The sequence below is a fragment of the Tamandua tetradactyla genome, chromosome 8 (assembly GCF_023851605.1).
Source record: "Tamandua tetradactyla isolate mTamTet1 chromosome 8, mTamTet1.pri, whole genome shotgun sequence".
NCBI classification, from domain to species: domain Eukaryota; kingdom Metazoa; phylum Chordata; class Mammalia; order Pilosa; family Myrmecophagidae; genus Tamandua; species Tamandua tetradactyla.
Window position 1 is genome coordinate 14,561,129 of NC_135334.1, and position 17,690 is coordinate 14,578,818.

The following is a 17,690-nucleotide window of genomic DNA, read 5'->3' on the forward strand; positions in this document are numbered from 1 at the left end:
ATTTTCTTTAAGAATTATGACAATACTTCATTTGGAAATATTTAAAGAAAAAACATAATGAATTTTTCAAATGCCAGATGGAGAAATTTGAGTTTTGAATAATTCATTATAACATGGCATATGATAAAAACTCTAAGTTTTCTTATTTTACCATCTAAACCAATCATACATTTTGAAAAGTTTATGAAACATATGTGTAATTTGATTAATAATGCAAAAATTAATATAATCTTCACTTATGCCATAAAATATTGCCAGAATATTTTATTCAGTCATTTTAGCTGTTTAACTCAATAGTTGTTTAGGTTGCAATAACCTAGCCCAATGATTATAAGATAGGTAAGTTATTAAATAGCTTATGTAGTCAAATTTGCTCAAATTTGGATTAGTGAGCTGGGTGCCACTCACTCCATAATTCAATTCTGGTGAATTTTTTCATAGCTGGAGAAATATTTGTACATGCAGTCTTTTATTGTAAAATTGTGAGATGATGGATATTATATTTTTGTGAGCTTTTTTCAGGTTTACTTTCATTGAATATTAACTTTATGATGAATCATTTTCTATTTTTTTTTCCTTTTTATGTGTCAAATCGTCCAAATAATGCATACAAAATAATTTATGGAGAAAATACATAGATGAAATAACTGTGTAGTGTATATTCTTTCCTCTGAATTTTCTCATATTCGTTGGATTTACCTTTGTATGATTCTGATTCCAGAACCATTACACCAAGACACCCAAAATATACTGTTTACCTTTTTAGTCTATCCAAGACCCTATACTTATTTTTAATTTCATGATGCAGCAGCTTTTTCATACTGGATATTTCAAAAGGAAACTTTGGAGCAAAGAAAAATTTGCAAAACATACTTTAATTAATTTTCCTAAACCCAGTGGCTTTCTCTCTTGGTGGGCTCATGTAGCTTTGTAAACATTTAGAAAGATTCTTTTCTTGTCAGGCACTCTCAGCATGTCCTATTATTTACTGTCTCTCAGTGCTGAACTAGTTATATTTTATTTACCTCTAATTAATCCGTCTATTTTCTCAGCTTGTGTATTTGATGACAATTTCCAACTATTCTCCTTCACTAAATTGAAATTTTCCTTTCACTAATTTGTCCCTACCATCTGAATTCTCATTTATAATATTTGAGCTGATTGATTTTGATAGTAAACCACTGATTTTGAATGACAGTCACACTGCCTTTTCTTAAATCTTCCTAAGTGATGTGGCCCTAACCAGCTTTGTAATCAGGCCAACCAAACCTGAGACATTGATTATGATGCTTTTCACTTCTGCACACTTGTTTGAGGAAAACTGGGAGCTATTGGACTGTAGGTGATCTTTTTGTGACCATAGCAAAAACCCATTTTGACTGGACCCCACATTGAGGTAACAGAACCAAAAAAGGACCTTAAAGTCAGGTAGTGTGAGACCTCCAACTTCATTTTTCTTTCTCAGGATATTATTAGTTATTCAGGGCACCCTGCTCTTCCAGATAAATTTGATAATTGGTTTTTCTATTTCTGCAGAATAAGTTTTTGGAATTTTAATTAGTATTCCATTAAATCTATAAATTAATTTAGGTAGAATTGACATCTTAACTATATATAATCTTCAAATCCATGAAGACAATATGCCCTTCCATTTATTTAGGTCTTCTGTGATTTCTTTTAGGAATTTCTTGTAGTTTTCTTTGTACAGATCTTTTGTGTCCTTACTTAAATTTATTCCTAGGGAGTTTATTCTTTTGATTGTAATTGTAAGTGGAATTTTTTTTATTTCCCTCTCATTTCAACAAGAAAGGATGTTGAATTTTGTCAAACACCTTTTCTGCATCAATCAAGATGATCATGTGGTTTTTCTGCTTTGATTTCTTGATATGGTGTATTACATTAATTGATTTTCTTATGTTGAACCATCCTTGCATACCTGGGATGAATCCTACTTGGTCATGACATATAATTCTTTTGATGTGCTGCTGAATTTGATTTGCAAGAATTTTGTTGGGGATTTTTGCATCTATATTCATTAGAGAGATTGGTCTGTATTTTTTTTTTTTTTTTTTATGTAGTATCTTTGTCTGCCTTTGGTATGAGGGTGATGTTGGCTTCATAGAATGAATTAGGTAGCCTTCCTTCCTCTTCAAGTTTTTTGAAGAGTTTGAGCAGGATTGGTACTAATTCTTCCTTGAATGTTTGGTAGAATTCACATGTGAAGCCATCTGGTCCTAGAATTTTCTTTTTGGGGAGCTTCTTAATGACTGATTCAATTTCTTTACTTGTGATTGGTTGTTGAGATCATCTCGAGTCAATGTTGTTTGTTTATGCCTTTCTAGGAAGTTGTCCATTTCATCTACTTTGTATAGTTTATAAGCATAAAATTCTTCATAGTATCCTCTCATTACCTCCTTTATTTCTGCAGGGTCAGTAGTTATATCTTCTCTTCCATTTCTGATTTTATTTATTTGCATCCTCTCTCTTCTATTTTTTGTCAGCCTTGCTAAGGGTCCATTCATAAAACCAACTTCTAGTTTTGTTGATTTTCTTGATTGTTTTCATGTTCTCAATTTCATTTATTTCTGCCCTTATCTTTGTTATTTCTTTCATTTTTCTTACTTTGGGATTAGTTTGCTGTTCTTTCTTTAGTTCTTCAAAGTGAACCATTAATTCCTCAATTTTTCCTCTTTCTTCTGTTTTGATACAGGCTTTTAGGGCAATAAATTTCCCTCTAGTACTGCCTTTCCTGTGCTAAGCAATCATATAAATTTTGGTATGATGTGTTTTCATTTTTATTTGCCTCGAGGTATTTACTGATTTGTCTTGTAATTTCTTCCTTGACCCACTGGTTGTTTAAGAGTGTGTTGTTGAGCCTCCATGTATTTGTGAATTTTCTGTCCCTCTGCTTGTTATTGATTTCCAACTTCATTCCTTTATGATCCAAGAAAGTGTTTTGTATGATTTCAGTCTTTTAAATTTATTGAGACTTGCTTTGTGACCCAGCATATGGTCTATCCTTGAGAGTGATCCATGAGCACTCGAAAAAAAGGTATATCTTGCTGTTGTGGGGTGTAATGTTCCATGAATAACTGTTAAGTCTAATTCATTTATTGTATTATTCAAATTCTCTTTTTTATTTTTTTCTGATCCTCTGTCCAGATGTTCTGTCCATTGATGAGAGCAGGGAATTGAAGTCTACAACTGTTATGGTAGATGTATCTATTTCTCTTTTTATTGTTTACCTCAAGTATTTTAGAGCCCTCTGGCTCAGTGCATAAATATTTATGATTGTTATGTCTTCTCGTTGAATTCTTCCCTGTATTAATCCATAATGTCCTTCTTGTTGGATAGTAGTATAGCTACGGCTGCTATTTTCTGATTGTTATTTACATGAAATATCATTTCCTAATCATTCACTTTCAACCTGTTTGTACTTAGGTCTAAAATGTATTTCCTGTAGACAGCATATAGATGGGTCTTCTTTTTTGGTCCATTCTGCCAGTCTATGTGTTTTGATTGGGGAGTTAATCCATTAACTTTTAGTGTTATTACTGTTAGGGTAGTACCTTCTGCAAAATTTTGCTTTTTGGATTTTATATGTCATATCTAATTTTTCCTCTTTTTTCCTTTATTGCTAGACTTCGTTTCTACACTCTTCTCCACACCTCTCTCTTCTGTCTTTTCCTACCTGTCTCTAGGGCTCCCTTTAATATTTCTTGCAGAGCTGGTCTCTTGGTCAGAAATTCTCTCAGTGATTTTTTTGTCTGAAAATGTTTTAATTTCCCCCCATTTTTTTTCTTTTTCTTTCTTTCTTTCTTTTTTTTTTTTTTTTGTGTGCAGGCAGGCACCAGGAATTAAACCTGGGTCTCCAGCATGGCAGGTTAGAAATTTGCCACTGAGCCACCATTGCTCCACCCATCCCTTTCATTTTTGAAGGACAGTTTTGCTGGATATAGAATTCTTGGTTGGCCATTTTTCTCTTTTAGTACTTTAAATATATCATACCACTGTCTTCTCTCTCCAAGGTTTCTGCTGAGAAATCTACACATGTTCTTACAGGGCTTCCCTTGTATGTGGCAGATTGCTTTTCTCTTGGTGTTTTCAAAATTCTCTCTTTCTCTTTAACATCTGACATTATGATTAGTCAGTGTCTTAAAGTATGTCTATCTGGATCTATTCTGTTTGGGGTACACTGCACTTCTTGGATCCTGTAATTTTAAGTCTTTCATAAGAATTGGAAAGTTTTCAGTGATAATTTCCTTCATTGGTCTTTCTCTTCTTTTTCCTTTCTCTTCTCCTTCTGGGACACCCACAACATGTATATTCATGTGCTTCATGTTTTCCTTCAATTCCCTAACTCCTTTCTCATATTTTTCCATTCTTTTCCCTGCATTTTCTTTTGCTTGTTGGATTTCAGACATCCCATCATCCAGTTTACTAATCCTATCTTCTTCCTCTTGAAATCTAATATTGTAGGTTTCCATTGTTTTTTTCATCTCTTCTACTGTGCCTTTCATTCCCATAAATTCTGTGATTTGTTTTTTCAGACTTTTGATTTCTTCTTTTTGTTCGTCCCTTACTTTTTTTATATACTCCTTCAATTTGTTTATTTGATTTTTGATGAGATTTTCCATATCTGTTCAAACATCCTGAATTGCTTTAACTCCTATATCTCATTTGAATTTGTTGATTTGTTTCTTTAGCTGGGCCATATCTTCAATTTTCCTAGTATGATTTCTTTTCTTTTGCTGGAGTCTAGGCATTTAATTTCCTTAATTAGTTTATTCTGGAGATTGTTTTCACTCTTTTACCTAGGATTTTCTTTTTGGATGGCTTTGTTCTCTATCTGTTCTTTGACATTCAGTTCAGTTTATTCTAGACCTCTAGCGTAGGTATTGTTTAATGAATCAGAATTTTTTCTAATCTTGTTTTCTTGTTTCTTGCCCTGCCTATATGTTGTCTACTTAGGTATTATAGACTCTAGTGAGATTTTTCCACACCACACTGGCCTCCTCTCAGGAAGAAAAGAGTCACCTACATCACTTTTCCCTGAGGGTGAGACCCAGCAGGTTGACAGACTTTCCTATGAAGCCTCTGGACTCTATGTTTTTCCTATCCTGCCCAGTACATGGCAGTTGTCTACCTGTGGGTCCCACCAGCATAAAGTGATGCAGTGCCTTTAACTTTAGCATACTCTCCCTGCTGGGTTGAGACAGAGGAGATACTGTATGCTGGCTTTAATTGGTTCTGTTTTCCAGTTCCTGTGGTCTGAATTCCCTGAGGGATTCCACTTGAACTGGGCCCCAGCCCTCTTCTGGGGAAGGCACAGCCTCTAGGGGATTGTCTCCTTTCACCTAATGAGCCCCTTTGTCTCTTAGACAAGCTTAATTCTGCCCTTGCCTTGGGCAGTTGAAGCCTGTGAAGCCATGCAGTTATAAAAAAGATATCCTTTTCAGAGCAGGACCCCCATCCCTCAGATTTGTTAATCAAGAGCTTAAGTTGGTACCCTGCTCTATGTATCTCCAGGTCCTGTGTGCTTCTTCTTTTTTTTTTTAAGAGTCCAGATCTTTTCTAGTACTTTGTGCTGTCTGATCCAAAAAAAAAAAAAAACTCATTTTTTTTCTCTTCAGTCCTACCCACTCTGCACCAGGGCAAAAACTAGGAACTTTAGCTATTATTTGAGGTTTAGCTGAGCTGGGGGGCCTATTTTTGGTAGTCAGAATTTGTTAATTAATTCCATAGTTGGAGCTTGGTTGAGCTCAGCCCCGTGCTGTTATTAAAGTGTCTTTCCTTTCCCCTCTGGGAACCAGCTTGTGTGTGGGAGGCATTGGCCTGTGCAGCTTTGGGGACTTGCAGTTCTGGGTGGCATCATAGCTGGTCCAGCTTGTCCAGACTGGTGTATGCTGCTTACATAGTCACTAATGTGGCCCCAGAAGTTGTTCTGTACTGTCCCTGGCTATTTACTAACTGCTCTGGAGGACAAACTAAATCCATATCTCACTAACCTGTCATCTTGGACCTAAGTTTACTTTTATCATGTTTTGGTATTTGGATGGCAGAGTTCTCAGGAGCAATATTTCCCCCTTTGCTTGACCCACATCAAAGTTGAGTCTTGGGCACCATATGATGCTTAAGTAGGTTTATTTAAGTGGCTCTCTTATGACAGTAGCAGTGGAAACATGTTGGTATCTGTGTAGTTTACACTTAGGGGTCATGCAAACAATAGACCTGGTGAGTCTCTATCTGGAGGGACCTCTCAGAATTTGGGGAATCTCTTCCCTCTCTTATACCTCTTTTTAGTCTACCTGTAACTTAAGGCTATAGGCTGCTTGTCCCATAGACTTAAGGGTCCATGATACCAACCTGTATTAGTAGTTTTTTCTAAGAGCACTGTTTAAATAAACCTGTTTAAATATTTTGAAGTGTCTAAGATTCATCTTTTTTAAAAAAATATTTTTATTATAAACAATGAACAAACATGCAAACATTCTTGACATACAAACATTCTTAACATGGTTACAATCAGTGGCTCACAATGTCATCACATAGTTGTGTATTCATCACCACGATCATTTTTTTTTAACATTTGTATATCACCAGCAAAAAAAAAAGAAAAAACTCATACATGTTATACCCCTTGCCACTTGCTTTCATTGACCACTAGTATTTCAATCTACTCAATTTATTTTAACCTTTGTTCCCCCTATTGTCTGTTTACTTGTTATCCATATTTTTTACTCATCTGTAAAAAATACAGATCCATACCACAGATAAAAGGAGCATCAGACATAAGGTTTTCACAATCACACATTCACATTGTGAATGCTGTATCATACAATCATCTTCAAGAAACATGGCTACTGGAATACAGCTCCACAGTTTCAGGTACTTCACTCCAGGCATTCTAATACACCATAAACTAAATAGGGGATATCTATATAATGTGTAAGAACAACCTTCAGGATAACCCCTCGACTATGTTTGAAATCTGTCAGCCACTGAAAGTTTATTTAGTAAGACTCATCTTTGATGTATATTGAACCAAAGGGAAAACTTCACCCTGGGGCTCTGTTCAACAGAGCCCCAAATGTGACACTGCATTGAGCATTCTTGGCCAAGTTTGGAGCCCTGAGAGTGACAAGTTTGCGGCAGACTGGCTGTAGGTGTTTTTTTTGTGTGTGTCTTGGTTTTTCATTTTAAATGTAGCACAAATATTTGATAGATGTGACAGAATTCTGTATTATGTGAAGGGCAGTAACCCACCTGTGACCTGTCAGGAGGTTGATAGTCAATGTGAGGGCCTGTCTTTGTGTTTTCATTTACTGAGCAAGAGGATGTCATTTATATAATGTCACAGACATATTTAGATGACAAATGGTGATGGTCAGATTTTTGTCTGCACCAACCATAGGCCAGTAGGAGACTGTTGTAGGAGCCCTGCAGGAGCCCTACAGGAGGTTGGTAAATGTATATTGTTGGATTTTGAAAATGAAAAAAAATTGTTTCCGTTTATTGGCACTGAATATAACATGCTGGCCAGGTCAATAACAAGAAAGCAATTGAAAGAGGCATTTGTTCTTTTTAAAATAATGGTGACAATGTCTGGTAGGAACTTGGCTTTGTTGAGGTTCAGATCATTAAGGTTCATCTCATGTACAGGCCAAGTGGGTAAATTAAAAGTTGAGATGGTATCCTAAAATGAGCTGGGACTCAGCACCAAAGGATTGAGAAAATCTTCTCCACCAAAAGGGGCAAGAGAGAAATGAGACAAAATAAAGTGTCAATGGCTGAGAGATTCCAAACAGAGTTGAAAGGTTATCCTGGAGGTTACTCTTACGCATTAAGTAGATATCACCTTTTTAGTTAAGGCATAACAGAGAGGCTGGAGGGAACTGCCTGAAAATATAGAGTTGTGTTCCAGTAGCCATGTTTCTTGAAGATGATTGTATAATGATAGAGCTTTAGCAATGTAACTGCGTGATTGTGAAAACCTTGTGTCTGATGCTTCTTTTATCTAGGGTATGGACAGATGAGTAAAAAATAAGGATTAAAAATAAATAAATAATAGGGTGAACAAATATTAAAATAAATTTAATATCTTGAAATGCTAGTGATCAATGAAAGGGAGGGGTAAGGGGTATAGTATGTATGAATTTTTTTTCTGTTTTCTTATTATTTCTTATTCTGAATGGATGCAAATGTACTAAGAAATGATCATGATGATGAATATACAACTATGTGATAAAAAAAAAAAAGGTGAGATGGTGGGTTTTAGAACACTTACCTCCACCATGTCACAGATAACCTGGCTTATTTTTTCAGTGTCATGGCTGAGGTGATACAGTGAAATTTTAATCATATGGAAGGATTTTGGTGCATTATTGGCCCACAGGGAGCAGATTTTATTGTCACCTTAAAGGACCTGGGCTTGGTTTATGTGGAGAACGGGAGTGTCAGAATATCTATGTCAGAGGTAGGACAAGGTAGCTGAGAGGTGGGCAGCAGGAATGTCTGGCCTTGGGATGAGCCTAGTTCTAAACTTCATGTTGACTATGGCAGTTATCTCAGAGTTGTCCCCTGCTACTCCATCAGTGGACATTGTGGGGTCAGGACACTGTGCTTGTGAAATGGGGATCAGAGTGACCTATAATCTAGTGTCTATGAAGCCCATGCAGTTTATGGGTTTTGGGGTCCTCAAAATAATATGAGTTCTGTAACTAGGTAATTGTGTTTATGAGGTGCCTGCAATACCCCCAGGACAAATAGGGACCTACGGGTCTGCTGACTTGCCATGTCAGCATCAGTAAGAATCTCAGAAATGAGCCAATTAGGAAGCTGTCCTTGGTACAGCTGCCAGTTGAGTCTGTCCTGAGCCAGTGGTGGGTAGCCCAGCTGGGAACCCAGGAAATGAAGTTCAGTGTGAAACTTTTGACCAAGCTTGCTGGCTGGGAGGGTAGGCTATTGTCATGAACATCTAGATGATGGTTGTGTTTTGTAATTTTTAGGGTTGTGGGTGCCTATAAAGAATGACTTACTTAGGGGGTTCTAGCTAACAGAGCTAATCGAGTTGACTGTACTTGTGGCAGATTACTTAAAATCTCTAGATTGCTCTTATCCCAGAAAAGCCCTGAAGCACAGTTTCCTGTCTTTCCATGAACATTATCCAGTTGCATTCCTCTAGCCAATAATGTTGCCACCCCTTTACAGCATAAAGAAATTAGACTGGTCATTGCCCAAATTCCTTTTAAAATTGAGAGATCCATCAAATGAGAGGGAGGAGCTGTAACAGAAATTAAGATTTAACAAATAATTATCACTACTGAACCATTATATAGATGTTTCTTTTTAGTGTCTAGTGTATTAGTACTACTAGAAGGAAATATCTGATAATATTGAACTGCAACCCAATAACCTTGATCTTTGATAACTGCATAGCTTTTATCTTGTGACTGTGTGATTGTAAAAACCTTGTGACTTATACGCTGTATACCCAATCTACGGGGAGATGAATGATTAAATATGTGGGAAATAAGTGTAGAATACAGTGTACCTTGTGATAGACAGTAGGTAGAGAAAGGGGGTGGTTACCTAATATTTACAGAATTGTTAACAAGGTTGAATGTAAATGTTTGGGAATGGATAGCAGTAATAGTAGCTCATACTAGGGATTATAAGAAATAGTAACATACTGTAAGTGAATTTGATTGAAAGTGGTTATTTAAAGTCATGTCTGTAAGTAAGTTCTTTCATGAACCACTACAAATGTAAAAACAGTAATAAAGGGTATATAGCAAGAATATAGTTATAGCAAACTATGCACTATAGTTAAGAGTAATAGTTTAATATTCCTTTATCAATAGTAACAAATGTACTATGCCAGTACTATGGGTCAACAATAGGGGGGAGATAGGGGAGATATAGGAGAATTTGGGTTTTACTTTTTTGTTCTTACTTCTGTTCTGGACTAATGAAAGTATTCTAAAATTGATCAAGGGGGGTTATGCACAACTATGTGGTGATACTGTGAAGCTAGTGATTGTAAACTTTTGATAATTTGTGTGTTGTGTGAATGTGGAGGGTCAGAAACAGGAACTATAAATCAGGCCCAACCACAACAGAAACAGGGGCCATAAATCAGGTCCCAACACAAGGACAAGTCCCCAAAACAACTAGGGCAGAAAGTTCCCAAAAGTTACAACTGACTCAACTTACCAAAATCAATAACACAAAAGGTAGGAAACGGAAGGAACAGGATGTAGTTTGTCATGAGCTAACAGCATTTTTTGCTTCTGTGGTCAAGCTTGCTTGCTCTCAGCTATGAACTAGGATGTGGTTTTAGACTTTATAAGCTAACTCTGAGAATCTATTGGGGCTGCTCTCTGAATCTCTTCTCAGAGGTTTCTGAGGCAGTCAGCCAGCTAATAAAGACTCCAAATTGGCTTGCAATTTAAATTGTGTGGTATCTCTTTTGTTGCGCCCCACAACATGAATTAAAATGGAAAACAAAACAAAACTGTAATCCATCAGGGCCAGAGTGGCATCACTGGGACTGGTTCAGTGGTGCCATCCCTGTAGGATGGTGTCTTTGGAGCTCCTGCCCTTTCTCAGTGGAGCACCAGCCTCAGGCAGTTCTGAGGTAAGTAAACTCCTATAGAGACAGGCTGTGCCCCAGGCCATAAATAGCCATTGTAACAAGATACAGGATATCTGCTCTCCTTCCCTGTAGGGCCTCACCTGGTTGTGTTTTTGGATAATCTTTATGGTGTCTTTAAGTAATGAAATGATCCTATTCTTTCTGGAGATGGCTACCGGCTGTTGAGTCTTCGGCCTGGGGATAGCAGAGGCTCTTCCTCAGGGTCACATGGTACAGAGGGTGGGGTCTTTTAATTTGGTCCCTGCACCAAGTATCTGAGCAGGCCTAGGATGGTTGTCCCAGTAAAGGGCTGACTTTATTTTGTATTTCCATGGTATCTGGAGCATGCCCCTCCTGCTCTGAGCTGGCCATGGTGGTGATGACTGCTTCTTCCCCACACACCAGATGTGACCCATGGCACCTGTGGTGTGGCCGGTGGTGAAATGGACCCTTCGGTTATACTTCCACCACCACGAGAACTCAGCAGCACCACCTGAAGGTGAGCTTGTGAGACTTGGGTTTGTTGTTGTGGCCCAGCTAGAAGCACCCAGTAAGCACCATGGGATGTGCCCCCTCAGGAGCCCTGCAGGTTTATGGGGGTGTGCAGAGGGTCAAAGTCAGAGGCAAAGCACCTTTGGTGATTCTGTGGACTTTGCTGCAGCCTTAGTCCAAGGGCCTGTTGAGGTAGGAGAGTTCTATGTATTTCTTCATTGGCAGACAATACCACATAAGCTTTCTCATGATCGATTTTACCTTGTTTTTCTGGTTAATGATCTCTTGATTTTCAGATCCTTGGGGCAAGGATCTCCTTTGTTCCAGCAGAGACTGGAGACCCACCAGCTGGCTGTTGGTTCCACAATCCAGAGGCTTTGCCAGGGGTCCCTCCCAGTGCTCCAAACTGATTTTTCCCAGGATCTTGTTCATCATTAATATTAGATCTGAGTAGTTTTGTGAATAATGTTCGCAGTCATTCCATGGTGACAACTTTTACGGGAGAGGCATATATAAAACACATTAAAGGTAGCAACATGCCAGAAAGCAAAACCAAACTTAAAGGGCCCAAAGTGGGCCACAAGACTTTTCCTCATTATGGACTGAAGAGTGTCAACCTCAGTTACTGTTCCCAGATTGTCCCTTATACCTGGATACTGTCCTTGTAGACAACTGGGACCGTATTTCCCCTTTGGCTCAATGTACAATAAAGATAAGTTTTAGATACCTTCTAATACTTAAACAAGATTGTGTAACCAGTGCTCCTGAAAGAATAACAGCAGAAACACATTAGGGTTGGGGGCACTTACAGTCAGGGGATCCTGTAGCCAACTGGGGGAGTCTGTGTCCAGGGATGACTCTCAAAGTTTGGGGAGTCTCACATCCTTCTCATACCTATGTTTAGTTGGCATCAATTGGCAACCAGTTGCTTATTAAAGAAATCATTAGCCATTATTACAAAAATAAGCCATTTTAAAATTTTTGAAATTGCATCTATGTTAACATAGGCCTAACAAATGCAATCTCCAAGGTAAGTATACGACATACTGTTAGGGGCCACACGGTGTCAGCCCTGGAAGACACTTTATGTCCCCTTAGTTACTATTAATTTTATAACCATAAAGAGTCCTTAAAATAAAACAGCTATTAAATAAAGCATACAATTTGATGCTTGGCTATTACTATTGATGAAATCTAAGCTCAGGTAATAACTGCTGGCTCTTATCGGTTGAAAGACATGAATAGCTGCAGTTTCTTTTCTGAATTCCCATGTGTGATGGTTAAGTTTGTGTGACAGTTTGGCCCTTTAATGGTATCAAGTTGTCTGGTCAAGCAAGCACTGTAGACAATTTATGAACTTAGATCATCAGTAAGTTGATTGCATCTATGACTGATTATATCTACAATCAACTAAGGGGGCTGTCTTCCACAATGAGAGACATTTAAACCAACAGTTGAGGGCTTTAGAAGGAAAAGTGATGACTAAAGAAGTCAGAAGAGACTGTCTCCACCTAAGCCAGCTAGTCTTTCCTGGGGAATTCATCCAAAACCTTCATTGGAGTTGCCAGGTTGCAGCCTGCCTATGGTATTTGGATTGGTACATCCCTACTCTTGTGTGAGCCACTTTTGTAAAATCTTATTATATTTACAGATATCTCCTATTCATCCTGTTTCTCTTGAGAACCCTGACTAATATAGCTTTTGAACCAGGAGTGGTTCTTGAGACACAGTGTATTAGTCAAGTTTCTCTAGAGATATAAAGAACAGGCAATATTTTTATATATGAGATTTTATAAAAGTGTCTCACACAAACATGGGGATGTAAGAGTCCAAATGCCGGATGTAATATCAGCCTCATCTCAAAAACCCTCTGCCTAGCAACTCCTGACATCACTGCCAGATGTAAGAACCCGTCTTCTTCTTGCTAGCCCTCTACCCAGTAACTCATTACCTCACATCACACCACTTCATTCTCGCCCCCTGATTGGCCTGACCTTCATTGCACCACCCATTCCACTCACCAATCACAGCATCCCCCGTACCCCCCTCCCTATTTCCGCCACCCCGCTATATAAACCCCAGCACTTCCCCTAATAAACGTTAGATGTGTGCACGTCCACTCATTTCGGCGACTGTTTCTTTACCGTCACGCCCCTCCAGACCTTCGAGCCCCCGGATTCTCGGCCGGATCGCGACCGGCCCGGTTTCCCCCATCGCAGAGAGGCAGACCCCAGGCGGGAGACCCGGCAAAAGCTCCCACAGTTGGCACCCGAACAGGGACCTCCTCTACTCGTCTCCTCTCCGGCCCCGTTCGCCGCTGGCCCGCAAGGTAAGGGCCCCAACCTCAGTGGCCCCAAAGTCCTCTCTCCTGAGGACAATCTTACTTCCTCTCAGGTTTTTCTTTCTCGCTGCTCGCCACAATTAAACCCGGCGACCAGCCTCAGCAGCAACCTAGCTGCCTTGCCCCGTCTTCACCCTGTCTCTAATATCATATGCTCTACTCACTTCTTTTAGTTTTTTCTATAGCCCTAGTTTCTGCCATTAAGCTGAACAATGCCCTTGAACTTGATCCCCCTAAACTGTGCAACCTCGAGACTGGCAAAGATGGCAAACTTCCGCCTTCTTCCCCAACCCAAAACAGGAAGTCTTTTGTTCGGCTTTACCCCACCCTCCCGCCTTCTGAGGCGCCACTTCCTCTTTCTGCACCACCGGTAGATGGGAAATGCCCCCCTCCCAACTCCGCTAAGGGAAACGCCCAGCAGCCATTTTGTAACACCGGTTCACCCGCTGGCCCGGCCCCTTGGCCACCAGCTACGCTGGCCCCGAGCCCGGCCGACCCCTGGAATCCCTCTTGCAGTTCGGGGTGGAAAAGTTCTTCCACACCCCTTGCCCATACCAACCCCTTCGCATATGCACTGCCTGCTCCCCAGCAGCCGGTCTCCTCCTTCCCAATAAACATCCAGGCCACCCCCCAATGCCCTCTCCCCTGGTACCCCTTTGCTCCCGAAGAAGTCAAGTGACTTCGCAAGGCAGGGAAGGAGGATGGCCTTAACAGCCCATATGCCACCCATCATTTAGAAGAACTGTCTCAGCAATTATGCACTCCCTTTGACTGGATCTCGCTAGCGTGAGCCATTCTCACCCCCAGTCAATACGTTGACTGGCGGGCCCATTTCCACTCGTAAATAGAAAAACAAATCATAGCCAACCACGCTGCCAGAATTACCATCCCAGCAGATGCCTACGCGGGGACAGGCCCTTACGCCCTCCCTGCTCAATACGTGCAGGCCCCGGCAGGCTTCTGGCTTCAGTTAAGGGAAGTGGCTTTATGAGCCTTCCGCACATGCTCTGCTGCTAAGCCAGAAAAATTTGCTTAACTTAGCCGGGGCCAAGATGAGGATTTTGCCTCCTTTGTCTCACGGGTCACTGAAACCTGCGAGCGAAAAGTCGCTGGCGAGCAAGCTCAGATGGCGCTCGCCAAAGAACTTATCTTTGAAGGAGCAAATCCCACCTATAAATAAGCCATCATCCCAATAAAAGAAAAGGGAGTGAGTGACTGGGTTCTAGCATGCAGTAACCTCGACCCTACTGCCTCCTCCCTAGCCCAGGCTATCGCCACTGCTATGTCTCTCACCTCAGGCTGTCTCAAATGTGGTGAAACCGGTCATTTTGCCAAAGAGTGCCCAAATAATAACCCTCCTTCTCATGGTTCACACGGGCTCCAGCGCAAACCTTCCACACCATGCCCTCGCTGCAACAAGGGCTATCACTGGGCCCGAGACTGCCGCTCTGGCCCTAGGCAGCCGCCTTTAAACTCCATGGGGGGCATGCCTCAGCCCCGCCCCCAAGAGGCGCAGGCCCGAACCAAGCAGGGCCCCAACCATTATGTGGGCAGTTCCCATTACATCTCACAAACCCACCCGCGTGCTTAAAATAAATCAGCAGTGGTATACAGGCACTATTGACTCTGGCGTTGAAATATTGTGCCTACCGGTGTGCCTAATGACTCAGTGGAAGGTGGAGGAGGGCCCCTCCGTCATTGGAGCCACAGGCTCCGCCCCCTCTCTACGCGCCACTCTTCCCTTAACATGGGAAGATGAGGAGGGCTGCTCAGGCACCTTCCGGCCTCTCTTCCTACTATTGACCAGATCCTATGGGGCTGAGACATCCTAGCAGCCGCGGGGGCATTTATCACCACTCAGCCCCCCCAATAATTTGCGCCACTGCTTGCATAACACCTCCTGCACCCACTCCTCTGCAATGGGACACGGAGGAGCCCATCTGGGTGGAGCAGTGGCCCTTGCCTCCCCATAAGCTGGCTGCGCTTAAAACCCTCATCCTAGAGCAGTTGGAAGCCGATCATATCGAGCCTTCCACCAGCCCTTACTACTCACCTGTGTTCGTCATTCATAAAAAATCAACAAACACTCCAACTTTCATTCTTCACCCAACACTTTACACCACCTCTGTGGTCTCCCAAAAGCGACCTGCAAACACATAGTCCGTAGCTGCGCCACCTGCGCACCGTTTGTGCCACTTGGGCCTCTGCAGCCGCAAGGGGTCAACACCCGCGGCCTTAAGCCCAATGCTAGATGGCAAATGGATGTCACACACATTTCACACTTCGGGCGTCTCAAATATGTGCATGTAATTATCGACACCTTCTCAAGCATGTGCTACGCTGTCCCCTTCGCAGGGGAAACAGCCAAACATTGCATCAAAGCACTGCGCCAGGGAATCCTTTTCATGGGAGTCCCCTGGGATCTCAAAACAGACAATGGCCCTGCCTACTGCAGCGCCTCCTTTGCAGCTTTCCTGCACCTCTACAACATCACTCACCACTTTGGCATCCCTTATAACCCACAAGGGCAGGCCATCGTGGAGGCCGTGCACTGCGGGCTAAAAATTCAAATACAAAAGGAGAAGACAAACCACCCCCGGTCCTCACAGAGTGACCTCATCACAGCCTCCCTCATACATCTAAATCTCCTCACATTCGATCGAGAGGGCCTCTCTCCCATACACAAACACTGGAGACCTTCTCATAGGCCCACGCAAGCCCCGCTGGTTCGCTGGCACAACCCGGCCACTAACACCTGGGGAGGCCCAGCCACCCTCCTCGCCCAAGAGCGTGGGTTTGCTTGTATCTTTCCAGAGAATGCACCGCAGCCAATCTGGATCCCCGGAAGGAACATCAGACCCGCCACGGCGACCGAGCAGGCGCCTTCGCCACAGAATGAGAAACCTAGCTCACCAGACTGCCCAGATGTCCCTGGGAGACACACCTCAGCAAAACCAGTGAAGCGCTCTACGAACTCGCTTCTTCCACATGTGATGGACGCTACCCCTTCTCCCACCTCTGTATCACCCCAATACCCATAAATAGGTCTCAACCCCACCTTACCCTTCGCGATTGGATCTTTACTGCCTATAACGAGTCCTTCTGGAACCGTACCCACCAGCTCCAAACCAAAATTCTTACCCTGCAAGAAACTACCGTCCCTAAACTCTCAACCACCCTTCTCTCCGAGTTAGCAGCAAAATTCTCCTCACTCTTTCAACCTTCAAACCTAATTTTCTATAGTATCCTACTCCTTCTTCTAATTTTACTCATCCTAATTATTGTGTGTTTAGCCTGGCGTGTTTCTGCCGACCGGCAAAAAACCCAACTACTCGCTTTTGCTACCCTACAACTAATGAGGGGCACCGCCTGCCCGGAGGAGTGCCGCCAGGCTCAGGTCTGGTTAGCCAGTGTTGCCCACACTAGGACCTAATTGGCTGGCCAGCGAGGGTCCTCAGGGGAGGTCCACAAGTATGGGTCAGTACTGCCCTTTGCAAGACCTCAAGGGAGCCTGCTTCCGGCCTGGCCGTCCGGTTGCCCTGTACCTGGTGGAATGCCCTCTCTCCTACGCTTCTCCTCTAACCTTATCCCTCCTTTTAAATGAAAAAAGGGAGGAATTGCCGGATGTAATATCAGCCTCATCTCAAAAACCCTCTGCCTAGCAACTCCTGACATCACTGCCAGATGTAAGAACTCGTCTTCTTCTTGCTAGCCCTCTACCCAGTAGCTCATTACCTCACATCACACCACTTCATTCTCGCCCCCTGATTGGCCCGACCTTCACTGCAACACCCATTCCACTCACTAATCACAGCATCCCCCGTACCCCCCTCCCTATTTCCGCCACCCCGCTATATAAACCCCAGCACTTCCCCTAATAAACGTTCGATGTGTGCACGTCCACTCGTTCCCATGACTGTTTCTTTACCGTTGCGCGCCCTCCAGACCTTCAAGCCCCCGGATTCTCAGCCGGATCACAACCAGCCTGGTTTCCCCCATCGCTGAGAGGCAGACCCCAGGCGGGAGACCCGGCAAAAGCTCCCGCATCCAAACTCTGTCATCAGGCCATGAGCTGGCAGACTCCTCAGTGAAGTCTCCTGGGGAGGTTGTCTGGCTGAAGTGGAAAGAGTGTCTCTCTTCTGAATTCTGTTTAGGAGCCTTCAGGTGATTAGATTAAGTATTAGTCATTGCAGAAGATACTCCTCTTTGCAAACTGCAGAT

General features: G+C 42.2%; 1 protein-coding gene across 1 annotated transcript; it reads left to right on the forward strand.

Moving 5' to 3' along the window:
* Positions 1 to 11,050: 11,050 nt before the first annotated feature.
* LOC143644987 (uncharacterized) lies at positions 11,051 to 17,017 on the forward strand. Its single transcript, XM_077114665.1, has 3 exons — positions 11,051 to 11,135; positions 13,233 to 13,457; positions 16,284 to 17,017. Exons 1-3 carry the CDS (start codon positions 11,051 to 11,053, stop codon positions 16,508 to 16,510), a joined length of 537 nt encoding a protein of 178 aa, XP_076970780.1. The 3' UTR covers positions 16,511 to 17,017.
* Positions 17,018 to 17,690: the final 673 nt, after the last annotated feature.

Coding starts and splice junctions, on each gene's coding strand:
- LOC143644987 (XM_077114665.1), top strand. CDS start 11,051: ATGGCACCTGTGGTGTGGCCGGTGGTGAAATGGACCCTTCGGTTATAC. Junction 11,136..13,232: donor CTCAGCAGCACCACCTGAAG/GTGAGCTTGTGA, acceptor AATAAACGTTAG/ATGTGTGCACGTCCACTCAT. Junction 13,458..16,283: donor GTTCGCCGCTGGCCCGCAAG/GTAAGGGCCCCA, acceptor GTATCTTTCCAG/AGAATGCACCGCAGCCAATC.